General features: G+C 46.2%; 1 protein-coding gene and 1 pseudogene across 3 annotated transcripts in view; one reads left to right on the forward strand and one right to left on the reverse strand.

Moving 5' to 3' along the window:
• DOP1B (DOP1 leucine zipper like protein B) overlaps window positions 1–18280 on the forward strand; it is a 137631-nt gene extending 119351 nt beyond the window's left edge. For 2 of the 3 annotated variants that reach the window (XM_008977670.4, XM_008977671.4), the window contains 10 exons: window positions 1064–1143; window positions 2017–2126; window positions 2251–2397; window positions 4327–4388; window positions 5518–5646; window positions 12025–12161; window positions 12767–12822; window positions 13056–13217; window positions 16119–16248; window positions 17327–18280. In XM_008977670.4, coding sequence (XP_008975918.4) covers window positions 1064–1143; window positions 2017–2126; window positions 2251–2397; window positions 4327–4388; window positions 5518–5646; window positions 12025–12161; window positions 12767–12822; window positions 13056–13217; window positions 16119–16248; window positions 17327–17578 — 1265 coding nt within the window. In that variant the 3' untranslated portion in view covers window positions 17579–18280. Of the gene's footprint in view, window positions 1–1063; window positions 1144–2016; window positions 2127–2250; window positions 2398–4326; window positions 4389–5517; window positions 5647–12024; window positions 12162–12766; window positions 12823–13055; window positions 13218–16118; window positions 16249–17326 lie in introns of those variants that run through there. The other variant, XR_004668487.3, reaches the window with a different exon arrangement.
• Window positions 18281–19137: 857 nt separating this feature from the next.
• LOC112438075 (serine/arginine-rich splicing factor 9-like) lies at window positions 19138–19740 on the reverse strand (annotated as a pseudogene).
• Window positions 19741–26551: the final 6811 nt, after the last annotated feature.

Here is a 26551-nt window from a genome sequence, read left to right on the forward strand (position 1 = left end):
AAGCTGTCCTAGGATGCAGGAAAATGCCAGAGGGGTGGTCAGAGGAGGATGCTGGAAACGGAGATTTGAGAAGCTGGTGAGGTCAAGGGTATGACAGTGGTGGAGCTGGAGCGGAGTGGGGGATGGTTAGAAGAAAAGAAGGCCAGGGGCTTAGAGGCTGGGATGTAGGAGGGAGCATCCAAAGGGGTCGTGCAGTTTCAAGAACGATGACGAGAATGGAAATGGAGAGGATGTTAGTGAGTTAGTGCTAATTTATTTGATCAAAATATCCAGATTCTTAGTTGTTGAAACTGAATGTTGGCAGGGTGCAGTGGCTCACACCTATAGTCCTAGCACTTAGGGAGGCCAAGGCAGGCAAATTACTTGAGCCCAGGAATTCAAGACCACCCTGGGCAACATAGCAAGACTTTGTCTCTATAAATAATTTTAAAATTACCTGGGCATGGTGATGTGCGCCTGTGCCCCCAGCTACTCGGGAGGCTAAGGCAGGAGGATCACTTGAGCCTGGGAGGTCAAGGATAGAGTGAGCCATGATCATGCCACTGCACTCCAGCTTGGGTGACAGAGCAAGATCCTGTCTCAAAAATAAAAATAAAAAAGTTGAATGTTGGCCAGGCACGGTGGCTCACGCCTGTAATCTCAGCACTTTGGGAGACCAAGGCAGGAGGATCGCTTGAGGCCAGGAGTTCAGAGACCAGCCTGGCCAACATGGCAAAACCCCGTCTCTACTAAAAATACAAAAATTAGCCAGGCATGGTGGCACATGCCTGTAGTCCCAGTTACTCGGGAAGATGAGGCAAGAGAATTGCTTAAACCCGGGAGGTGGAGGCTACAGTGAGCCGAGATCACACCACTGCACTCCAGCCTGGGTGACAGGGTGAGACTCCATCTCAAAAAAAAAAAAAAAAGCTGAATATTAACAGAGAGGAATACCTGAGTCATATGGACACAATTGGTATGAAAGGTGGGAGCTGATGGCTCACATTCATGCAGGGCTTTTGGGGACAGTAAATGGTGACCCATACATCATAGTTAACATACAAATGCCTCTTTCTGTTCACAGATGCTGCTGCAGCTTCAGCAATGGTGTCTTCATCCGCCCCGTCGGTGTACAGCGTGCAAGCCCTCTCTCTCCTGGCAGAGGTAAATACACACCTGACCTGTCGTCCTTTATGGAAATGAGCGCCATCACGAATTGTTGCAAAGACATTTGTTCATTCTCAGGTGCCAGTGAGCGTGGGCCGCACCCTCCCAGGTGAGCTCGTCCATCAGGCAGCATTGGCCTCAAGCTGCACCATGGAGTTTTGGGTTAGGTTTTGCTTTAAGGACTGCACTTTTTTGTTTGAGACAGATTCTTGCTCTGTTGCCAGGCTGGAGTGCAGTGGCGCGATCTCAGCTCACTGCAACCTCCACCTCCCGGGTTCAAGCGATTCCCCTGCCTCAGCCTCCTGAGTAGCTGGGACCACAGGTGCACGCCATCACGCCCAGCTAGTTTTTAGTATTTTAGTAGAGACGGGGTTTCACTATGTTGGCCAGGATGGTCTCAATCTCCTGACCTCGTGATCCACCCACCTTGGCCTCCCAAAGAGCTGGGATTACAGGCGTGACCCACCGCTCCCAGCCATGACTGCTTTTCTTATTGTTGCTTGCTTCCAAGGGTTTCTGTTTTCTTTCTTTTTTTTTCTTTTTCTTTCTGTTTTCTTTTTTTGAGATGGAGTCTCGCTCTGGAGTCTGCACTCAGGCTGGAGTGCAGTGGCGTGATTTCGGCTCACTGCAACCTCTGCCTCCTGGGTTCAAGCAGTTCTCCTGCCTCAGCCTCCTGAATAGCTGGGATTACAGGACCTGGCTAATTTTTGTATTTTTAGTAGAGATGGGGTTTCACCATGTTGGCCAGACTGGTCTCAAACTCCCAGCCTCAAGTGATCCGCCCTCCTCAGCCTCCCGAAGTGCTGGGATTACAGGTGTGAGCTGTTGCACCCGGCCAGTTTCTGTTTTCTTAGGGCCTTGTTCTTTTAGGTACTGGCTTCCCTCCTGGACATGGTTTATCGAAGTGATGAGAAGGAGAAAGCTGTGCCGTTAATCTCCCGTCTGCTTTACTATGTTTTTCCATACTTACGCAACCACAGGTAACATCATCTTCGCCATTTCTTCCCACCCATATGCAGAAAAATATGTTTTCACAAATGAATCAAGTAGTTTTCCTTGGACAGTCCTTGACCTTGACCCTTCTCTCTTCCCACTCCCACTCAGTGCCTACAATGCTCCCAGCTTCCGGGCTGGCGCTCAGCTGCTGAGCTCCCTGAGTGGCTATGCCTACACAAAGCGAGCCTGGAGGAAGGAGGTCCTGGAGCTGTTTCTCGACCCCGCTTTCTTTCAGATGGATACTTCCTGTGTTCAGTAAGATATGCTGTCCTGATAACAATGCGCTCTGAATCTTCAGGTGGAAATGGCATTTTGGTTTACAGAATTCTCATTCCTGACATAGAAGCAGAGCCATAGGATCAACCCAAATAACAGGACGTCCCTGTCACAGGCTCGCATGTTGACCATGTGTTCATGGGAAAGGGATCAAGTCTTTTAAAGTACAAAGAGGAATATCACTTAATTCAGAGAGCATGTTATTTCCTGGCTGGGCACGGTGGCTCATGCCTATAATCCTAGCATTTTGGGAGGCTAAGGTAGGTGGATCACCTGAGCCCAGGAGTTCGAGACCAGCCTGGCCAACATGGTGAAACCCCGTCTCTACTAAAAAATTCAAAAATTAGCCGGGCATGGCAGCGCACACCTGTAGTTCCAGCTACTCGGGAGGCTGAGGTATGAGAATCGCTTGAACCTGGGAGGTGAAGCTTGGAGTGAGTCAAGATCCCACCACTGCACTCCAGCCTGGGCAACAAGAGTGAAAGTCCGTCTCAAATAAATAAACAGCAGAACCTGGGGTTCCAGTGATACTTGTTCTATCTAATACTGCTTTGTCTTGTAATCACAAAATAATTGGCCAGTGTTAAGATGACAGAGCCCACTGGGTGACCCTGGGGGTGTCTTTACCCCACTTCTCGGCTGATAGTCCACAAGTTCTTACTGAGATCTTGCAGCAGCCAAGCAGAGATCCACTGAGACTCAGATGCAAGATGTGCTCCTGGGCCTTTTCCTGAGATCAAGAAAATCACTCAGGGCTGGTCATGGTGGCTCACACCTGTAATCCAACATTTTGGGAGGCTTAGGCAGGAGGATTGCTTGAGCCCAGGAGTTGGAGACCAGCCTGGGCAACAAAGTGTGAAACCCCATCTCTACAAAAAAAAAATCAAAAAAATCAGCCAGGCATGCGGGCATATGCCTGTGGTCCCAGCTACATGGAAGCCTGAGGCAGGAGGATCGCTTGAGCCCAGGAGGTTGAGGCTGCAGTGAGCTGTGATTGTGCTGCTGCACTCCAGCCTGGGCGACAGCACACGACCCTGGGCCCTGTCTCAAAATAACCAGAAAGAAAGAAAGAAAGCCACTCCTTTATTAATGACGGGAAGGCTTAGCAATAGAGGATAGAGATTGGGAACGCCTTTTGTATGGCATGAAAGCATGGCCACCCCCAGAGGGCTGCTGGTGGCCCTGTGGCCTCCCTCCACGTGATCTTGTTGCTCTGCTGGGGTAGCGCATTTGGAAAGAAAAGCTAAGGGTGGTATTTGTCTTCACTATCCCACTCTTTTCATCAACACAACTGTGTGAATATCATCCTGTATGAACATATTTAAGAATAACCCTTGAAAAAGCCAGAGTGCCTTGTCAATTTGTTTCTTTGTGGTAAACTGGAAAAAGTCATTATTCATTCCCTATGTTAGGGTTATAAATGAAAAGCTTTTTCATAGCTTTCTTTTGTATGTAAACTATTTATTTCTATCACTAACCTCTTTTCAGAAAGCAGTTTTTTTGTTTGTTTGTTTTTAACATGGAGTTTTGCTCTTGTTGCCCAGGCTAGAGTGCTATGGCACAATCTCAGCTCACCACAACCTCCACCTCCTGGGTTCAAGCGATTCTCCTGCCTCAGCCTCCTGAGTAGCTGGGATTACAGGCATGCGCCACCACGCCCTGCTAATTTTGTATTTTTAGTAGAGACAGGGTTTCTCCATGTTGCTCAGGCTGGTCTTGAACTCCCAACCTCAGGTGATCTGCCCACCTCGGCCTCCCAAAGTGCTGGGATTATAGGCGTGAGCCACTGCACCTGGCCCAGAAAGCAGTTTTTAATATATCTTAAGAGGGTATGTTATTTTCTTAATGTTTTGAATCAAACTATCATCCACTGCAAATTTAATTGATTTTGCTTTCTTTAATATCCAGTTGGAAGTCCATTATTGACCATCTTTTGACTCATGAGAAAACAATGTTTAAGGATTTAATGAGTAAGTTCTGTATTACTTTTGCATAACTCACACTTGATAGGATCAATGCCAATATAACCAGCTTTCATCATGTATTTCCGAACCCTACTCTCATGGTGCTGTCTACGCCACAAAGACTGTAATGTGATGTTCATAATATGGCAGGACTAAATCAATGAGTCTTTTCCAGTTGCAATTTATTGACAAGAACGCCACGACAACCTTTTTCATAGTTTTATAGTGGAGAAATACTGCCGAAAGCATCCAGCTTCACATCTTGACATTTGTGCTGAAAGTAATAAGTTTCTATAATTTACTAGGAGGACTTTTCTACACCTCAGATCCCTTCTCATGCACTATCATTAAGTATCATTAAAGAAATAAGTTGGGCTGGGCACGGTGGCTCCCGCCTGTAATCCCAGCACTTTGGGAGGCTGAGATGGGCGGATCACAAGGTCAGGAGATCGAGACCATCCTGGCTAACACGGTGAAACCCCATCTCTACTAAAAATACAAAAAATAGCCGGGCATAGTGGCGGGCGCCTGTAGTCCCAGCTACTCGGGAGGCTGAGGCAGGAGAATGGCATGAACCCGGGAGGCAGAGATTACAGTGAGCCGAGATCGCGCCACTGCACTCCAGCCTGGGCGAGAGAGCGAAAATCCGTCTCAAAAAAATAAAAAAATAAGTATTGGCTGGGCACAGTGGCTCACGCCAATCCCAGCACTTTGAGTGGCTGAGGTGGGTGGATCATTTGAGCCCAGGGGTTCAAGACCAGCCTGGGCAACATAGCGAAACCCTATCTCTACAAAAAATTAACCGGGCACTGTGGCACGCACCTGTAGTCCCAGCTACTTGGGAGACTGAGGCAGGAGGATCACTTGAACCCAGGAGGTCGAGGCCGCAGTGAGCTGTGATCCCACCACTGCACTCCAGCCTGGGTGATAGAATGAGATCCTGTCTCAAATAAGAAATAAAAAGAGAAATAACTATTTTTTAAATATACATGGGAACAGTAATCTCATGTCCTTACTTAATAAAGATCATGATTTTTCACCAGGGAATATAGAATTACACTAGTATGAATTTCCCATCACTTACCTCCAATTGTGGTTTTCTCACTAAGTAAAACATTTGCTGTGTTTATTCTAGACATGCAGAGCAGTTCTTTGAAACTATTCTCAAGTTTTGAACAGAAAGCCATGCTGTTAAAGCGCCAGGCTTTTGCTGTCTTCAGTGGAGAACTTGATCAATACCACCTTTACCTTCCACTGATACAAGGTAAGACAGCTGTCTTAGTCTGTTTTTTGCTGCTATAACAGAATACCTGAGACTGGGGAATTTATAAAAACAGAAATTTATTGCCTCACAGTTCTGGAGGCTGAGAAGTCCTATATCCAGGGCTGGCATCTGGCAAGGGCCTTCTTGCTGCGACATCCTATGGCAGAAGGTGGAAAGGCAAAAGAGCAAGAGGGGGTTGAACCTGCCCTTTTATTACAGTACCAATCCCATCCATGATGTGGCCTAATCACCTCTTAAAGGCCCCACTTCTCAATAACATTACATTTACAATAAAATTTGAGCATGCATTTTGGACAGGACAAACATTCAAACCACAGCAACAGCTGACCTGCCCTCACTGCCCCCACACACAGATAGACCCATGAGGGGCTAAGATGATTAAGTACTAGAGGGGTCTACTGCATGCTTTGGCATGATTGTCACATGTTAAAACAAGTATTCTGCAGAGTTATAGAACTTCAGAAGTATATTGGTAAATCTGAAACTTTATTTTAAAGTCAATTATAGGCCAGGTACAGTGGCTCATGCCTGTAATCCCAGCACTTTGGGAGGCTCAGGTGGGTGGATGACTTGAGATCAGGAGTTCAAGACCAGCCTGACCAACGTGGTGAAACCCCATCTCTACTAAAAATACAAAATTAGCCAGGCGTGGTGGTGTGCACCTGTAATCCCAGCTACTTGAGGCTGAGGCAGGAGAATCACTTAAACCCAGGAGGCCAAGGTTGCAGTAAGCCAAGATCACACCACTGTACTCCAGCCTGGGCAACAAGAGCGAAACTCTGTCTCTAAATAAATACATAATAAAATCAATTACAGTGTTATTAATTTGTATTAGTTTTTAAAAGTCTGACCACAGTATAGGAATAATACTTCCTCAGCACTGTCTCTTGCTAGAGTCCTCCTGCAGTCAAGATACTCGGTGTTTACAGTACTCCCTTAATCAGCACCTTCAACTGAGGCCAGGGAAGGGGCAAGATTTTGGAGAAGGATCTAATTTTTCCATAACAATTTTTTTTTCTTCATCTTCGCTATATTCTTTGACTGCATCAAAAATAATTATTGCTGACTGGGCACGGTGGCTCACGCCTGTAATCCCAGCACTTTCAGAGGCCAAGGCGGGTGGATCTCTTGAGGTCAGGAGTTTGACATCAGCCTGCCCAATGTGGTAAAACCCCATCTCTACTAAAAATACAAAAATTAGCCCGGTGTGATGACTCATGCCTGTAATCCCAGCTACTGGGGAGGCTGAAGCAGGAGAATAGCTTGAACCTGGTAGGCACTGAGCCGAGATCGTGCCACTGCACTCCAGCCTGGGTGACAGAGAGAGACTCCATTGCAAAAATAAATAAATAAATTGTTGTTATTATTGCTAACATCGTACGTGATTGTCAGGGTTTTTTTTTTTTTTCCTTCTCATAAAATGTTCAGGTGGCAAAGTTGACATTCTGTTTTGTTTTTGTTTTCATTTTGAGCCAGGGTCTCCCTCTGTCACCCAGGCTGGAGTGCAGTGGCGCAGTCTCGCCTCATTGCAACCTCTGCCTCCTAGGTTCAAGTGATTCTCCTGCCTCAGCCTTCCAAGTAGCTGGGATTACAGGCACCCACCACCATGCCCGGCTAATTTTTGAATTTTTTTTAGTAGAGACAGGGTTTCACCATGTTGGCCAGGCTGGTCGCGAACTCCTGACCTCAGGTGATCTGCCCACCTTGGCCTCCCAAAGTGCTTGGATTACAGGCATGAGCCATCGCACCCAGCCGGAAAGATCTTGTTTTAGTTCAAAGCATTAACAACATTGACTCTTGTTAGTCATGATAACTTACATTTGCAATAATAAAATACCTTTACACTTTAACTGACATAATTTCAGCATGTAGTACACATAAGATTTTTACCTTGTAATATCTTGAACACTTAAGAAACATGAAAGAAAACTTTCAAATATTAACAAGTCCAGTTGGCGTGCCTTGCTTGAATAACTGTGATAGGAGGATGATTTAATCAGACGGTAACCAGGAGCACCAGTAAAGGTAATGTCAGCTCTCCAAAGACTGTGGCTGAATGCAAGGTCAGAGCTGAACTTTGTTGCCTCCCTACAAAATCTGGAGAGAAAAAGAACAACAGGAATCACCTTTCCTTTAGTTCATGTGCAGTATAGGGGAGGATTCTTTATGAACCCAATCACTAGACAGTGGTCCTAAGGGAAGCAGTAAGTCTACTTTCTCAGTGGAGGAAAATGAAAAGGAGAGCATATTGGGCAATGTACCTGGTAACCCTTTCAGTGCCTTTTCAGTCTAAGAGCAGATACCTGTTCCTTTTTTTTTTTTTTTTTCCTTTGAGATGGAGTCTTGCTCTGTCGCCCAGGCTGGAGTACAGTGGCACAATCTCGGCTCACTGCAACCTCCACCTCCCAGGTTCAAGCAATTCTCCTGCTTCAGCCTCCAAAGTAGCTGAGATTACAGGCACCTGCCACCACACTCAGCTAATTTTTTTGTACTTTTAGTAGAGATGGGGTTTTGCCATGTTGACCAGGCTGATTTCAAACTCCTGACCTCAAGTGATCCGCCTGCGTTGGCCTCCCAAAGTGCTGGGATTACAGGCATGAGCCACCGCGGCCAACCACCTGTTCCTTCTTTCTTTCTTTTTTTTTTTTTTTTTGAGACGGAGTCTCGCTTTGTCGCCCAGGCTGGAGTGCAGTGGTGCAATCTCCGCTCACTGCAATCTCTGCCTCCCGGGTTCATGCAATTCTCCTGCCTCAGCCTCCTGAGTAGCTGAGATTACAGGCACACACCACCACGCCCAGCTAATTTTTGTATTTTTAGTAGAGACAGTGTTTCACCATGTTGGTCAGGCTGGTCTCAAACTCCTGACCCCGTGATCCACCTGCCTCGGCCTCCCAAAGTGCTGGGATTACAGGCATGAGCCACTGTGCCCAGCCCTGTTCCTTCTTTCTACCCCATCTCACACTCCTCTCAAATTTGGGAGGAGGCCCAGATAGCTAAAGGGACAGCATTAGGTGTATAGAAGCTAGAACCAAAAAAACAAAAAGATAGACAACATTCTGAAACAGGGGTGTGGAGAATTTGACCATGGTAGAGTTTAAACACCCAGCAATTCTGAGAAATTATTTCTCTGAGAAGGAGCAAGCACAGGCAATATAATAGAATATATATATATAAAACATGTTTTACATAATATATTAATATGTTATATAATTATATGACATTGTAACATGTAATTATATTTGTATTATATTGACATGATTGTAATAACTAATAGGTAATGATTATATAAATAGTAATATTAAATATTATACTATATAACATAATATACTTGTTTATATTATATATTCAAATATGCAATAAAGGCAGCAGAATGCTAACTGAAAATGGAGGTAGGTTTTGGGCTCTTGGGAAAAGAGAAATTTTTTTTTTTTTGTGGGGAGGGGAACAGAGTCTCACTCTGTTGCCCAGGCTGGAGTGCAGTGGCACAATCTTGGCTCACTGCAACTTCCGCCTCCTAGGTTCAAGTGATTCTCCTGCCTCAGCCTCTCAAGTAGCTGGGATTAGAGGCACCCACCACCATGCCTGGCTTATTTTTGTATTTTTAGTAGAGATAAGGTTTCACCATGTTGGCCAGGCTGGTCTCGAACTCCTGACCTCAAGTGATCCACCCACCTCAGCCTCCCAAAGTGCTGGGATTACAGGCGTGAGCCACCATGTCCGGCCAGGAAAAAGAATTTCTAAATAAATACGCTTCGTTTTGGATAGCTCAAGTGCTATATTTCTAAAAATACTACGTGTTTTTAAAAAATAAGCCTTTTGCCCTATTTTCATTTTTGATGAACTGACAGTTTACAGAGCACTTTCCTACATGTTGTCGTTGTCCCCAGGACGCTCATGGATAGGCCCAGCCCCCCTGAGTCCTGGGTTGATGGCACTCAGAGTGTCCTCTGCCAGAGCTGGGGGACACTGAACTTGCCTGGAGATGCCCTGTGGAGGGATGATGCCCACATCTGCCTCAGAGAGGTAGATGCATCCAGAAGCTCCCAAGAAGTGTCCCATAGTAAATAGTTTGGGCCCAATTAAAAGAGGCAGGAGGCTGGGCACAGTGGCCTGTAATCCCAGCACCTTGGGAGGCTGAGGTGGGCAGGTCACTTGAGGTCAGGAGTTCAAGACCAACCTGGCCAACATGGTGAAACCCCACCTCTACTAAAAATACAAAAAATGAGCTGAGCATGGTGGCAGGCGCCTATAATCCCAGCTACTTGGGAGGCTGAGGCAGGAGAATTGCTTGAACCCTGGAGGCGGAGGTTGCAATGAGCCGAGATCGCGCCACTGCACTCCAGCCTGGGTGACAGAGTGAGTGAGACTCCATCTCAAAAAAAAAAAAGAGACAGGAGTGGAGAATTTCTAACACTTCTCTCCTGGGATACCGTTTGGGGTCCTTTTCCCCGGACACTGTTGCACCATCGAGTAGCAGAGAAGATGGGGAGCTGAGCAGCTCTGTACGTCTTGGCTCAGAGTGACATCAGTCTTACGTCTTTGGGGGCTGGGAAGATGTAGGTGAAAGGATACGAAGGTGCAATTATGGAGGATGAGTAAGTCTAGAGAAGGCATGTACAACATGAGGACTGTCGTTAATAACACTGCATATGTACTGGGAATTTGCCAAGAGAGTAGATTTTAGGTGCTCTTACCACAAAAAAGAAAGGTCAAAGACAGGCGCGGTGGCTCATGCCTGTAATCCCAGCACTTTGAGAAGCCAAGGAGGACAGATCACCTGAGGTCAGGAGTTCAAGACCAGCATGGCCAACATGGTGAAACCCCATATCTACTAAAAATACCAAAAATTAGCTGGGTGTGGTGGTGGGTGCCTATAATCCCAGCTACTCGGGAGGCTGAGGCATGAGAATCATTTGAACCCAGGAGGCAGAGGCTGCAGTGAGCCGAGATCACACCACTGTACTCCAGCCTGAGTGACAGAGTAAGACTCCATCTCAAACACACACACACACACACACACACAAAACTAACTGAGCATGGCAGCTCACGCCTGTAATCCCAGCACTTTGGGAGTCCAAGGCAGGTGGATCATCTGAGGTCAGGAGTTAAAAGACCAGCCTGGCCAATATGGCGAAACCCTGTCTCTACTAAAAATACAAAAAATTAGCCGGGCGTGGTGGCAGACACCTGTAATCCCAACTACTCTGGAGGCTGAGGCAGGAGAATTGCTTGAACCCAGGAGGCGGAGGTTGTAGTGAGCGGAGACTGCTCCGCTGCCCCCTAGCCTGGGCAACGGAGTGAGACTCCATCTCAAAAAAAAAAAATTTATTACTAATATACTAATGTACTACAGCCGATCTTAGCTAGCATGACTACCATTCAGCTGTTTGCTGTAGCAATTTGTTACATTCCTAGGAAACCTTAAGCTATGAGAAGAAAAAAAAAGTCTCATTCTACAAACAAGACATTTCAGGGGAGAAGCAGGGAAGAGTGTTAGGGGCTAGAGAGTGTTATTTGAAACACTTTTCCCTCCACAGGAATGAAAGTTTTTGTCATGGCCATCAAGTTTAAACCTTACTCAATAAATCTGTTATATTTACTTGCTCCGCTTCCCACCCACCACCCTCAAAATGTGGTGTTGTCTGCCAGCCAGTCCATATGATTGTGTAAGTCCATCCCTCACCATGGGCTGCTTGGTTTCTGCGTCTCCTCATTCATATTCTTAAAAGAACATTGAAATGGCTGTTGGTCATCCAGTGGATTTCCGGTGACAGATGTTCATGTCTTTCTACTCAGCTGTGGCAGGGGGACGGCCTGTGGGAATCATTTCCTTAGGTTTGGCAAGAGCCATGAACTGCTGTATTTCACAAAGAAGAGGGTTGGGGTGGACTAGTTGCACAAAAGCATCTCCTAACATTCTTTTTTTTTTTTTTTTTTTTTTTTTGTTTGAGATGGAGTCTCACTCTGTCACCCAGGCTGGAGTGCAGTGGTGTGATCTCGGCCCACTGCAACCTCTACCTCCCAGGTTCAAGCGATTCTCCTGCCTCAGCCTCCCAAGTAGCTGGGACTACAGGCGCCCACCACCACGCCCGACTAATTTTTGTATTTTTAGTAGAGCTGGGGTTTTACCATATTGGCCAGGCTGGCCTCGAACTCCTTATCTTGTTATCCGCCCGCCTCGGCCTCCCAAAGTGCTGGGATTACAAGTGCGAGCCACCGAGCCTGGCCTGTAACACTCATTCCTTTCACTGGGTTGTTACTAGAATGTCAGAACAGTCACAGTTTTATTTTTCTTTGTCTGATAAGAAACCCTAAACTGCATATTTGTGTAACATCTTTACAATCTTCTTTCCTTAGAACGCCTGACAGACAATCTCAGAGTTGGACAGACATCCATAGTTGCTGCTCAGATGTTTCTTTTTTTCAGAGTTTTGCTGCTAAGAATATCTCCTCAACATTTGACTTCATTGTGGCCAATAATGGTCTCTGAATTGGTGAGTACAAGTATTGTAAGTTTGAAAGCAAGGTTGGAGCTTTTTAAAATGCTTTTTCAGTAACATAACATACTATTTCCTATGTATCCCATTTTATCTAAATGTTATTTTTAATCAGGTTGGTAGCACATGGTTAGCTCTTGGTTAAACAGAGAATATTTTACTCTATGATCATATTTGATCTCTCACCCTGTCAGTTATTCCAACTAACTTGTACCATTTGATAATACTTACTAGTTTTTTATATACATATAAATTTGGGCTGGGCGTGGTAGCTTATGCCTGTAATCCCAGCACTTCGGGAGGCTAAGGTGGATGGATCACTTGAGCCCAGGAGTTCGAGACTAGCCTGGGCAACATGGTGAAACTCCTTGTCTACAAAAAAATACAAAAATTAATTCGGCATGGCGGGAAGTTGCATCTGCAGAAGGTTGAGGCTGCAGTGAGCCATGATTGTACCACTGCACTCCAGACTGGGTGACAGAGTAAGACCCTGTCTTATTCATTCATTCATAAATTAATCGATTTTTTAAAATAAGTAAAAAAAAATATTTGGGTAGATTTAATCTGTCTCAGATAGTAACTTGAATGCATTTTTTTTTCAGATTCAGACATTCACACAGCTTGAAGAAGATCTAAAAGATGAGGATGAGTCATTGAGGTAAGCAGTACAAGATCTGTGCACAAGAGGAAAAGATGGTCACGATTAAAGCACGTCACTTTAGATATAGGGTTGTCTAATGTTAAATGCTGTTATCTTGAAGTATTTGTGAAAGGACCAGCTATTCCAAAAATTTCTTAAAAAGAAAATTCTTCTGAGGGACAGGTCATAGGTGAATGGACTATAACAGATCTGAATGAATTTATAACAAGCGTTTCTTTGCAAATTTATAGAAGCACCAACAAAGTAAACAGAACGAAAGTTTCAGTCCCGGATGCAAATGGACCCTCAGTGGGGGAGATACCCCAGAGTGAACTCATCTTGTATTTATCAGCTTGCAAATTCTTGGACACAGCGCTTTCTTTTCCACCTGACAAGATGCCATTATTTCAAATGTAAGTCAGATAGGATCGTGTGTCCTTTTTGAAGTAAGAGATTTTGTTTTTTCCTTTTAAGCACTTTCACTTGTTTTTCATGTACAGTTTATGGGAAACCACCATCTGGGTTTCTAGTGACAGCTAAGCCAGCTCGGAATACCAAGTTTCAGATTACTTGCAACATCTGTGGCTCTGCAAATTTGGCTCACAGGAGTGTTTATGAATGTGTTTCTATGGTGTGTGTGTGTGTGTGTGTGTGTGTGTGCATGTGTGTGTGTGTGTGTGGTTTTTGCTACTGAATGCTTATAAAACAGGGCTTACCCACTGGTGCTCCTCACTGCCTTTGTGTAGACCTTTTTGTCTGTGTTTAGTTAGATACAAATGCCTTTATTTGGAGCCTGCCATCTCCGATTCACTTTGCCCCGTAGGCTTATGTTTCCTGCCGGCTTAGCACAGCTGCTCATTTGTTTAATTTCATCACCAGCCCCAGAGGCTATTTCTCTCTCTCCTACCCCCACAAAGAGAGTAATCATATAGAAATGTTTGTGGTTAAAGAGCGGGTTCTCTTAAATGCACATTGCTAAGTGAAAGAAGCCAGTCTGAAAAGGCTACACACTGTATGATTCCAACCATGTGACATTCTGGAAAAGGCAAAACAATGGAGACAGTAAAAAGATCAGTGGTCGCCAGGGGTTGGGGAGAGGGAGGCAGGGATGAATGGGTGAAGCACAGAGGATTTTTAGGGCAGTGAAATTATTGCATACGGAGCTATAATGGTAGATCCATGTCATTGTCCATTTCTCCAAATCCATACAATGTACACCACCAAGAGTGAACCCTGATGTAAACTCTGGACTTGGGAGGATAACAGTGAGTCAGTAGAGGCTCTTCAGTTTTAACAAATGTACCACTCTGGTGCAGGATGTTGATAATACGGCAGGCTTGTATGTGTGTAGGATGGGATATACGGGAACTACTTTCTACTCCATTTTGCTGTGAACCTAAAGCTGTTCTGCAAAAGAAAGTCTTTTAGTTTTTAAAAAGCAGGTTTGGGCCAGACGTGGTGTCTCATACGTGTAATACTAGCACTTTAGGAGGCTGAGGCGGGTGGATCACCTGAGGTTGGGAGTTCGAGACCAGCCTGGCCAACATGGCGAAACCCTGTCTCTACTAAAAACACAAAAATTTGGCCAGGTACCGTGGCTCACACCTGTAATCCCAGCACTTTGGGAGGCCAAGGTGGGTGGATCACTTGAGGCCAGGAGTTCAAGACCAGCCTGGCCAACATGGTGAAACCCTGTCTCTACTAAAAATACAAAAATTAGGCCAGGCGCGATGGCTCACACCTGTAATCCCAGCACTTTGGGAGGCCAAGGTGGTTGGATCACCTGAGGTTGGGATCAGCCTGACCAACATGGAGAAACCCTATCTCTACTAAAAATACAAAATTAGCTGGGCATGGTGGCGTATGCCTGTAATCCCAGCTACTTGGGAGGCTGAGGCAGGAGAATTGCTTGAACCTGGGAGGCAGAGGTTGCAGTGAGCTGAGATCATGCCATCTGCCATTGCACTCCAGCCTGGGCAACAAAAGCGAGACTCCATCTCAAAAAAAAAAAAAAAACAAAAAAACAAAAATTAGCCAGATGTGGTGGTGGGTGCCTGTAATCCCAGCTACTTCAGAAGCTGAGGAAGGAGAATCACTTGAACCCAAGAGGCAGAGGTTGCAGTGAGCCGACATCGCACCACTGCACTCCAGCCTAGGCAACAGAGCAAGACTCCCCATCAAAAAAAAAAGAGGCCGGGCACAGTGGCTCATGCCTGTAATCCCAGCACTTTGGGAGGCCGAGGCAGGCGGATCATGAGGTCAGGAGTTCAAGACCAGCCAGGCCAACATGGTGTAACCCTGTCTCTACTAAAAATGCAAAAATTAGCTGCCCATATTGGTGGGCACCTGTAATCCCAGCTACTCAAGAGGCTGAGGCAGGAGAATCGCTTGAAACCGAAGGCGGAGGTTGCAGTGAACCGAGATTGCACCACTGCACTCCAGCCTGGGCGAAAGAGCGAAACTCCATCTCAAACCAAAAAAAAAGTGGAGGCTAGGCGCAGTGGCTCATGCCTGTAATCCCAGCACTTTAGGAGGCTGAGGCAGGTGGATCACGAGGTCAGGAGTTCAAGACCAGCCTGGCCAAGATGGTGAAACCCCGTCTCTACTAAAAATACAAAAAAATTAGTCAGACATGGTGGCAGGTGCCCGTAATCCCAGCTACTCGGGAGGCTGAGGCAGAGAATTGCTTGAACCTGAGAGGTGGAGGTTGCAGGGAGCCAAGATTGCACCACTGCACTCCAGCCTGGGCGACAGAACGAGACTGTCTCAAAAAAACAAAAAAGTGGATTCTGATATATGCGAATGTGCATAGCAACATTATTTATAATAGGCAAGAAGTAGAGACAACCCAAATGGCCATCAGCTGATGAACAGGTAGATCATGTGACATATCCATACAGTGGAATACGGTTCAGCAATGAAAAGAATTGAAGAACTGAGACACGCTGGAACCTGGATGAACCGGAAAATATGATGCTAAGTGAAAGCTCGAAACAAGGGAACACATAGTGTATGATTCTGCTTATATGGAATGTCCACGATGAGACAGAGTGTGGATTAGTGGGTGCCTAGGTCTCAAGGGTATAGGGGGTTGGGGTGGTGATGGCTGAGCAGGGCAGGATTTCTTTTTGGGGTAATGAAATACTCTAAAATTGATTGTGATAATAGACGTGCAACTCTACGAATATAATAAAAGACATTGAGTTGTCCATATTAAATAGATACAGTATGTGAATTATATCTTAATAAAACTAATTTTAACGACATTGAAGGCCTCTTACCAGCAGACCTGACCTCCCATTTGTTCCCTGCAGTTATAGGTGGGCATTTATTCCAGAAGTGGACACAGAGGGCCCTGCCTTCCTGTCGGATGTAGAGGAGAATCAGCAAGAATGCAAACCCCACACTGTCAGGATTCTAGAACTTCTAAAATTAAAGTTTGGGGTAAGTGCTTTTCTTTTCTTTCTTTTTTCTTTTTTTTTTTTTGGTGAGACAGAGTTTCACTTGGCCACCCAGGTTAGAGTGCAGTGGTGCGGTCTTCGCTTACTGCAGCCTCCACCTCCCAGGTTCAAGTGATTCTCCTGCCTCAGCTTCCTGAGTAGCTGGGATTACAGGAATGTGCCACCACACCTGGCTAATTTTGTTTTGTTTTGTTCTGAGACGGAATCTCACTCTGTTGCCCAGGCTAGAGTGCAGTGGCACAATCTCAGGTCACTGCAACCTCAGCCTCCCGGTTTCAAGCAATTCTCCTCTCAGCCTCTGGAATAGCTGGAACTACCACCATGCCTGGCTAATTTTTGTTTTTTTGTTTTTGGGTTTGTTTGTTTTTTTTTTTGAGACGAAGTCTCACTCTGTTGCCCAGACTGGAGTGCAATGGCAGGATCTCAGCTCACTGCAACCTCCACCTCCCAGGTTCAAGCGATTCCCGCACCTCAGCTTCCCAAGTAGTTGGAACTACAGGCACACGCCACCACTCTTGGGGCTAATTTTTGTATTTTTAGTAGAGACAGGTTTTCCCCATATTGGTCAGGCTGGTCTCGAACTCCTGACCTCAGGTGATCCGCCTGCTTCAGCCTCCCAAAGTGTTGGGATTACAGGCGAGAGCCACCGTGTCCAGCCTGCTTTTCTTTTTAAAAATTATATTCATGAGGCTGGTAATCCCAGCATTTTGGGAGGCCGAGGTGGGCAGATCGCCTGAGGTCAGGAGTTCAAGACCAACCTGGCAAACATGGTGAAACTCCATCTCTACAAAAATACAAAAATTAGCTGGGCATGGTGACGGGTACCTGTAATCCCAGCTACTCAGGAAGCTGAGGCAAGAGAATCGCTTGAAACCGGGAGAAAGAGGTTGCAGTGAGCCAAGATCACGCTGCTGCACTCCAGCCTGGGCGACAGAGCAAGACTCAGTCTCAAAAAAAAAAAAGGACCTTATTTCTTAGGTTTTGCCACATGCATGTGCTTCCCAGCCATCTCGAGCCCTCAGTAAAACCATATCATTGTTATGGGTTTGTTTTTTCTGCAGGAAATCAGTAGCTCTGATGAGATCACCATGAAGAGTGAATTCCCGCTTCTGCGCCAACATTCTGTTTCCAGCATCAGGCAGTTGATGCCATTCTTCATGACTCTAAATGGTGCATTTAAGACCCAGAGACAGCTGCCTGCTGATAGCCCAGGAACCCCATTCCTGGACTTTCCTGTCACAGATAGCCCAAGGATCTTAAAACAACTGGAAGAATGCATCGAATATGATTTTCTGGAACATCCAGAATGTTAACCATGTGAGAGAGAATATGTTTAATCCATGTATTGGTACTTTACTGAAAACCAGGTTATATTCTAAAGAAGAAAGAAGGCAGGATAGTGCTTTTGAACAAGCCTATTTCCATTTTGAAAGTAGATTTCAGGCTAGGTGCGGTGGCTCACACCTGTAATCTCAGCACTTTGGGAGGCCGAGGCAGGCAGATCACTTGAGGTCAGGAGTTCGAGACCAGCCTGACCAACATGGTGAGACCCTGTCTCTACTAAAAATACAAAAATTAGCTGGCTGTGGTGGCGGCGCCTGTAATCCCAGCTACTTGGGAGGCTAAGGCATGAGAATTGCTTGAACCCAGGAGGTGGAGGCTGCAGTGAGCCGAGATCACGACACTGCACTCCAGCTGTGTGACAGAATGAGACTATCTCAAAAAAAAAAAAAAGTAGATTTCAGATAATTTACTGTTCAGCAATAGGACACACCTCCCTAAATGCCTTGTAATATATTTGAATCTGATTCTGCATTTCTTCCTCAATTTATGTAATGAAAATAAAATTAATATATCATCTAACAGTAGCACAAAATTTGTAATATGAAGTAAAGTGTGAAGATAATGAAGAAGTTGTTTTCTTTGTTGAAGCAGTTATATGGGTCTTTCTCAGTATATTTCTCTTTTCTCTAAAAGTTTAAACTTATTAAAAGAATGTTATTTTTAACCTTTCACACAAATGTCCTTTAAAGTGCTTATTTTGGTACTCCATTTTAAGACTAAAATACATTGTTTTCTGAGGACAATAATTGCCCCTTACCCATTCAGCAGAGGTAATGTAACCTCAATGTATTCAAAGATAACCTCAATGTATTCAAACCTCGCACATTAAAAATTACATGTTTGCCGGGCGCAGTGGCTCACGCCTGTAATCCCAGCACTTTGGGAGGCCAAGGTGGGCAGATCACCTGAGGTCAGGAGTTCAAGACCAGCCTGACCAACATGGAGAAACCCCGTCTCTACTAAAAATACAAAATTAGCTGGGCATGGTGGTGCATGCCTGTAATCCCAGCCACTCGGGAGGCTGAGGCCAGAGAATCTCTTGAACTGGGGAGGCGGAGGTTGCCATGAGCCAAGATCGTGCCATTGCACTCCAGCCTGGGCAACAAGAGTGAAACTCCGTCTCAAAAAAAAAAAAAAAATTCATGTTTGCACAGTTTAACAACATAAGTACAGGGTTTTAAATTTCTGACAGCACGTTCTTTTATTTTCTTTTTTTTCTTTTTTCCCCCTAAACGTTTAAAATATATTTCTAAACAGAATGGGCCAACTCAGTCACAGTAACTGTTGATCTCCATAGCAGAGCAACCCACAAAGACAGAACTGATTTTTTTCCCATAATCAGGGGTGAAAAATATACAACTTGTTTCTGAACCAAAACCACAATTTCTGCAGTTTAAAATGTTTCACTGCTAATATGGCCCTGGTAGAAATTATGTAGTTTCTTCTTTTAAAAAAAAAAATTTAAAAAATTTCCTAAGACACTAAATGCTCCATCTGGAATGTAGATTCTGATCACAAAGCAGCTCAGTTAACCTAAAAAATAAAAAATTCCCATCACCTGTCTCAGTAGGGCCTGAGAGTAGTGTGGGGAACCCCAGCTTTGGTATGGAGAGTCACGGCCCCTTGAACCAGACAGAGACCTTGAATAGCCATAGCTGGTGCTTCTCTCAGGATAAACTCTGATGTAGGAAGTTTCACCCTCATGAGAGTGGAATTTGGTCATCCAGTTGACGCAGGGCATATTCCATGTCTTCTTTTCTGAGACACCCAACCATCCCCACTCCATCCTTCTGCACATCCGCGTAACAGGCATCCCCAGCTTCTCGCGTGTGATCCTTCAGGTCCTGCCAGCGGCCTGATGGAAGAAGTCCATTTCTTCCGTAAATAGCATCCTCTGCATCTCGAGGGTCCTCGAAGCGCACGGAGGCGAAGGGCACAAGGCCGTACCGGCTCTTGAGCTCGATCTTGCGGATGCGGCTGTACTTGTAGAACGGGTCCTCCAGGTCCTTCTCGCCCACGTGGGTCGGAAGGTTCCCCACGTAGATGCGCCCGTCGCCCTCTCAGCCGCGCTCGTGTCCGCCCAGCCCGACAACCGCACCGCCCGACGCTGCTGGCCAGCCGCAGCCCGCATCCGCCCGTATCGCCGCCGCTGCCGCCTCAGCACGGCTGCCCCCGCAGCGTCTGTTTTGTTTTGTTTTGTTTTGTTCTAACAGGGTCTCTCTCTGTCGCCCAGGCTGGAGTGCAGTGGCGTGATCTTGGCTCCCTGCAACCTCTGCCTCCCGGGTTCAAGCAATTCACCTGCCTCAGCCTCCCAAGTAGCTGGCATTATAGGTGCCAGCTAACCATGGCCTGCTAATTTTTTTTTTTTTTTTTTTTTTTTTTTTGAGACAGAGTCTTGCTCTGTCACCCAGGCTGGAGTGCAGTGGCGCGATCTCGGCTCCCTGCAACCTCCGCCTCCTGGGTTCAAGCGATTCTCCTGCCTCAGCCTCCTGAGTAGCTGGGATTACAGCTATGTACAGCGATGTCTGCAAAGATAGGGATTTAACAGCACTCATATCTTCATGTTCATAAAAAAGTCCTACACGCGTGATGTACGTCTAGATCTTTCCTTTTGTCACAGGATGTAGCACGGTAGTTACGGATATAGTCTCCGCAGTGCCTGGGTTTGACTCAGCTTCCCCACGTACTGTCCTGCGCATATTTTGTGTCTCAGTTTCCTCATCTTTAAGGTAGGAATATCAATGGTAACTACCTCTTACCGTGGTAGCAACTAACCAGCTCTGCCACTTCTGTGATCTCTAAGCAGTTTTGATCATACACCCAGCAGTAAAAATTAAGTATCTCTCCAGCCCCAATATCTATAAGCTATGTGTTACATTAATTTACTTGGGTTCCAACATGTGTATTTTATAAAACAGAGGATGGGGATTTTAAAAGTATGAGGACTGGGGCCGGGCGTGGTGGCTCATGCCTGTATTCCCAGCACTTTGGGAGGCCAAGGCGGGCAGATCACGAGGTCAAGCTATGGAGACCATCCTGGCCAACATGGTGAAACCTCGTCCCCACTAAAAAAACAAGAATTATCTGGGCGTGGTGGCACGTGCCTGTAGTCCCAGCTACTCAGAAGGCTGAGGCAGGAGAATGACTTGAACCCGGGAGGTGGAGGTCGCAGTGAGCAGAGATCACACCACTGCACTCCTGCCTGGCAACAGGGCAAGATTCCATCTCAAAAAAAAAAAAATAATAAAGTATGAGGACAGGCCAGTCATGGTGGCTCATGCCTGTAATTCTAGCTTTGGGAGGCCAGGGCAGGAGGATTACTGGAGTCGAAGAATTTGAGACCAGCCTGGGCAACATGGCGAAACCCTGTCTCTATAAAAATACCAAAAAAATTAGCCAGGTGTGGTGGTGCAAGCCTGTAGTCTCAGCCACTTGGGAAGCTAAGGCAGGTGGATTGACTGAGCCCCGAAGGCAGAGGTTGCACTGAGCTGTGATCACCCCACTGCACTCCAGCCTGGGTGACAGAGTGAGGCTCTATCTCCAAAAAAAGAAAAAAAAATGAGGACAAACAAAATTATCAGTTTGTTCTTTTTAGTTTTTAGAGTTAGAGTCTTGCTGTGTTGCCAGGGCTGGAGTGGACTGGCATGATCATAGCTCACTGCAGCCTCGAACTCCTGGGCTCAAAGCAATCCTCCTGCCTCAGCCTCCTGAGTAGCTGGGGCTACGGGTGCACACTACCATGCCCAGCCAACTTCTTGATTGTTTGTAGAGGTGGGGTGTATTAGTCCATTTTCGCACTGTGATAAAGAACTACCTGAGCATGGGTAATTTATAAAGAAAAGGTTTAATCGACTCACAGTTCTCCATGGCTGGGGAAGCCACAGGAAACTTACAATTATGGCAGAAGGCAAAGGGGAAGCAAGGCACATCTTACATGGCGGCAGGAGACAGAGTGAAGGGGGGAATTGTCACACACTTTAAACCATGAGATCTCATGAGAACTCACCATCATGAGAACAGCATGGGGAAAACCGCCCCCATGATTCAATCACCTCCCACCAGCAACACGTGGGGATTACAATTCTATATGAGATTTGGATGGGGACACAGAGCCAAACCATATCACAGGGGTCTCACTATGTTGTCCAGGTCAGTCTCCTGGGCTCAGGCGATCCTCCTGCCTTGGCATCCCAAATTGCTGAGGTTACAGGTGTGAGCCACCACAGATGGCCTGATATTTTTTTCTTAGCCCCCAACAATGAGCTTCTGCACCCTCTTTGGAGACAACTGCTATAACTCAGTTTGTCCCAGAAGTAGGCCATATGTGGCCCTAGGACCAAAGGGTCGCTACACCAAGGGCAGGCAGTGTTTTGGAAGGGCTGGTGTTTGCCAAGGGTGGCTGTGGCAAACAATGAGAACAGACTGGGAATTCTCACAGAGCAGAGAGTTGAACACACGGATCTTCAGGGAGTGCCAGTGTGGGTGTAGCCCGTGTGTATGTGGGCAAGAAATGAGCCCTACCGCAGCAGCCAGGGTGGTGCTCAGGACTTCATGTGCATGATTTTCTTACCACCCCTCAGAAAGTAGGGACCCTTAGCCCATTCTACAAAGCCAGCAGAACTGAGGCTCAGAGAAGCAGGGTGAAGAATCGAAACCTAGGTCTCTCACCAGCGCTCTATGTTGTCAACCACAGTGCTGAGAAAGTTAAACAGGAACCATATAGCCGGGGCTGTCTAGTCATGTGCAGAAGAGACAGTTTCTGAGACTGCCCCACCCAGTTATGACTTCCTGCTAAACCAGCTCCTGCCAGGGCCACAGCAGAGGAGATGAGAGATCATACACAGAGAGGAGGTTCCCCGCTTACAAGGCGTGATGAAGTGTGTTTTAAAGGAGAGCAAGCCTTACTTTCCAGTATTTGCACACAATGCTCAGTTGAAAATCAGTAGAAGTAGCTGGAATCATGGAGATCATTGATGAAGACTGTAAAGTTTTGAACAACTGTCTTGGGGAGCAGACAGTCTTCTGTGCTATTTGGTCTTAAATGCTCTGAGGTAAAAGAATGCAGCTGTCGGCCGGGCACGGTGGCTCACGCCTGTAATCCTAGCATTTTGGGAGGCTGAGGCAGGAGGATCACAAGGTCAGGAGTTCCAGACCAGCCTGGCCAATATGGCGAAACCCCGTCGCAACTAAAATTAGCCAGGCGTGGTGGTGTGTGCCTAAAATCCCAGCTATTCAGGAGGCTGAGGCGGGAGAATTGCTTGAACCTGGGAGGCGGAGGTTGCAGTGAGCCGAGATTGCACCACTGCACTCCAGCCTGGGCAACAGAGCAAGACTCCATCTCAAAAAAAAAAAAAAGTTACAATAGTAAATAGTAAAATTTTATGTATATTTTACCACAGTGAAAAAATTTAAAAACAAAACACTATGGGCTGAAAGTGGGGGCAGGGGAGACAAGTGTGATTGTTCTGCAGCTGGAGAGAGAGGGGCTCCCCCTTCTCTGATGAGCAAGCGCCTGTCCCATCCTCAGAGGTGTTTAGAAGCAGATGAGAGGTACAAATTAAGCAGAAGCTTGCCCTTCAGTGTTTTGGCTATAGAAATGGAAGTCACTTGACATTTTACTCTAAACTGATGTTATAATAATGACTTTTGGGAACAGATGGCCCTTTCTTTCTAGCCTCCTTCCTGGTGGCCACTTATCCATCTCTTCTGCCTCCTCCAACCATTCAGCGTCATCATCTCTTGCATTTCATAACATATGCCATTCCATCTGCTTGATATGATTTTATCCTCCTCCTCCACCTGGCAGAGTCCTAGTTAAGTCATTTGTTGGTTTATTTAACAAATATATGGGAGCCAGGCTGAGTTCTGGTTTTGAGGAGCTTCTTGCTCTCTTTCTGTACTTCCTCAGGTACAGGGAGGGACTCTGCCATAGGGTGGCCCTATGATTAACATAGTTGCCCATTGCTGGCTGAGAGGTAGGAGCTGTTTTATGAAACAAACAGGGTCCATATCTTCGGTTCCTAGCGGTGTCTGGCATATATAGGTGCCCGGTACATGACTAAACGAACATGAAGGTTGATGTATCTGCCCAAGGCGGTGCTAGAAGGAAGAGGGGAAGGTACTAAACCAAATGTTTAATCAATTAATTTGTAGGACTAGACAGGTGGGGGCTCAGAGAACAGTGGGTCTCGCTGTGTTGCCCAGGCTGGAGTGCAGTGGCGCGATCTTGGCTCACTGCAATCTCCATCTCCCGGATTCCAGTGATTCTTGTGCCTCAGCCTCCTGAGTAGCTGGGACTACAGGCATACACCAGCATGCCCGGCTAAATTTTGTATTTTCAGTAGAGATGGGGTTTCACCATGTTGCCCAGGCTGATCTCAAACTCCTGACTCAAGTGATGTACCCACCTCGGCCTCTCAAAGTGCTGGGATTACAGGTGTGAGCCGCCACGACTGGCTCTTTTTTTTTGTTTGTTTCTTTTGAGACAAGGTCTCACTTTGGCTTTGTTGCCCAGGCTGAAGTGCAGTGGCGTGATCATGGCCCACTGCAGCCTCGACCTCCCAGATTCAGCCTCCTGTGTAACTGGGACCACAGGTGTGTGCCACTGTGCCCAGCTAATGTTTTTTATTTTTATTTTATTTTATTTTATTTTTGAGATGGAGTCTGACTCTGTTGCCCAGGTTGGAGTGCAGTGGCTCAATCTTGGCTCACTGCAACCTCTGCCTCCCGGGTTCAACAATTCTCCTGCCTCAGCCCCCAGAGTAGCTGGGGTTACAGGCATCCACCACCACAACCAGCTAATTTTTGTATTTTTAGTAGAGACAAGATTTCACCATATTGTTCAGGCCGGTCTCAAATTCCTGACCTCAGGTGATCTGCCCACCTCGGCCTCCCAAAGTGCTGGGATTACAGGCATGAGCCACTGCACCTGGCCTGTTTTTTATTTTTTGAAGAGACTGGATCTCCCTATGTTGACCAGGCTGGTCTCAAATTCCTGGGCTCAAGCAAACCTCCCACTTCAGACTCCTAAAGTGCTGGGATTACAGGCGTGAGCCACCACACCCAGCCCCCTGACGTGCTTTTTACCTCTTCCCTGCTGGTTCCAGGACTGCCCAGCTTCAGTCCAACCCCCCTAAAGCATCTCTGTGAAGACTACCCATGCTGTCTTCACTAGGCTTGTCCATAATTCTCACCGGACCCTTTGACAACCAAACAGGACTCGGTGCACAGCTGTACTTCTTGCAGCTCTTTCTGTTATATGAATGGTACTGTGTTAACTAAGGACTCAATCGAATATTGTTCCACGTTTCTCCTCCTATTATGTTTTGTTTGTTTCCGTCTTATCCAAGATAACAATCTAAATTTCATGCCCGGATATGGTGGCTCACGCCTGTAATCCCTATACTTTGGGAGAGATCACTTGAGGTCAGGAGTTCGAGACCAGCCTGGCCTACGTGGTGAAACCCTGTCTCTACAAAAAGTACAAAAATTAGCCAGATGTGGTGGTGCGTGCCTGTAATCCTAGCTACTTGGGAGGATGAGGCAGGAAAATCGCTTGAACCCAGCGGGGCAGAGGCTGCAATAAGCCTAGGTCACACTACTGCACTCCAGCCTGGGTGACAAAGCGAGACTCTGTCTCAAAAAAAATAAATAAATAAAATAAATAAATTGTGTCAGGAAACAGACAAGTTGTTTAATGTTTTGGGAGGGGTAGCTCTTGTGGCCAGCTGAAGATGATGATTGGCCTAATAGCAATCGATTTGGTTAATACTATTTGAAATGCTTGTTCCCTGGTGCCATAAAGAAATAGCACTTGAACATAAATTTAATTTACTCAGCAAGGCCATTTTTACTTCCTGCAGAAAGGGTACACTCGCCAGCAGTTTTGCCATGAGAGTACACCAAACAAAGGAGACAGGGTCATTTATACAGCTGTGTCTGGTTTCCACTGGCTTGAACAGGACCTCACATTCTGTATTTGTCCTGATTGGCTAGCAACTTAGAACTTTTTAAAAGAGGCAAAAGGTGGAGGAGAACAAAGGAAGGAGGAAGGCTGGGCTCGGTGGCTCACGCCTGTAATCCCAGCACTTTGGGAGGCCGAGGCGGGCATATCACGAGGTCAGGAGATCGAGACCATCCTGGCTAACGTGGTGAAACCCTGTCTCTACTAAAAATACAAAAAAAATTAGCCGGGCATGGTGGCGGGCACCTGTAATCCCAGCTACTTGGGAGGCTGAGGCAGGAGAATGATGTGAACCTGGGAGGCGGAGCTTGCAGTGAGCTGAGATCGCGCCACTGCACTCCAGCCTGGGCAACAGTGCGAGAAAAGAAACGAGGAAGTAACTTGTGGAATGCTGAGAAAGGTAAAAACACCTTCAAATAAGGAAGAGGAACAGGCTATGACCTAATGCTTGCTTGGACCAGTATAAGCATGCCAGGGCAAATATTTAGGCTAAATTGTGGGAGCTAAGAACTTAAAGTACATTGATTATCATGGCTAGCAGATATTTAAGCATGTTAGCACAGGTCTTTGAATAAATTTTGCTTCTAAGAGAAGTTACTATTTATTCCTAATTAAATGGGGAGGAAAGTCTTTGAAGAGGAACCTCTACTTTGCTTTTTACAATATGTACATTCGAAGCTAGGCAGGCACCATGACACACCTGTAGTCCCACTTACTCAGGAGGCTGAAACAGGAATATGATTGAGACGAGGAGTTTGAGACAAACCTTGGCAACGTAGCAAGACCACATCTGTACAAAAAGTCAGAAAATCAGCTGGGCATGGCTGCACAAACCTATAGTCCCAGCTACTCAGGAGGCTGAGGCAGAAAGATAACTTGAGCCCAGGAGTTCAAGGCTGAGGTGACTTATGATCTAGCCATTGCACTCTATCCTGGGCAAGAGAGTAAGACCCTGTCTCAAAAAGAAAAAAAAAAATCT

Source organism: Pan paniscus, chromosome 22 (assembly GCF_029289425.2).
Source record: "Pan paniscus chromosome 22, NHGRI_mPanPan1-v2.0_pri, whole genome shotgun sequence".
In the NCBI taxonomy this organism is placed as follows: domain Eukaryota; kingdom Metazoa; phylum Chordata; class Mammalia; order Primates; family Hominidae; genus Pan; species Pan paniscus.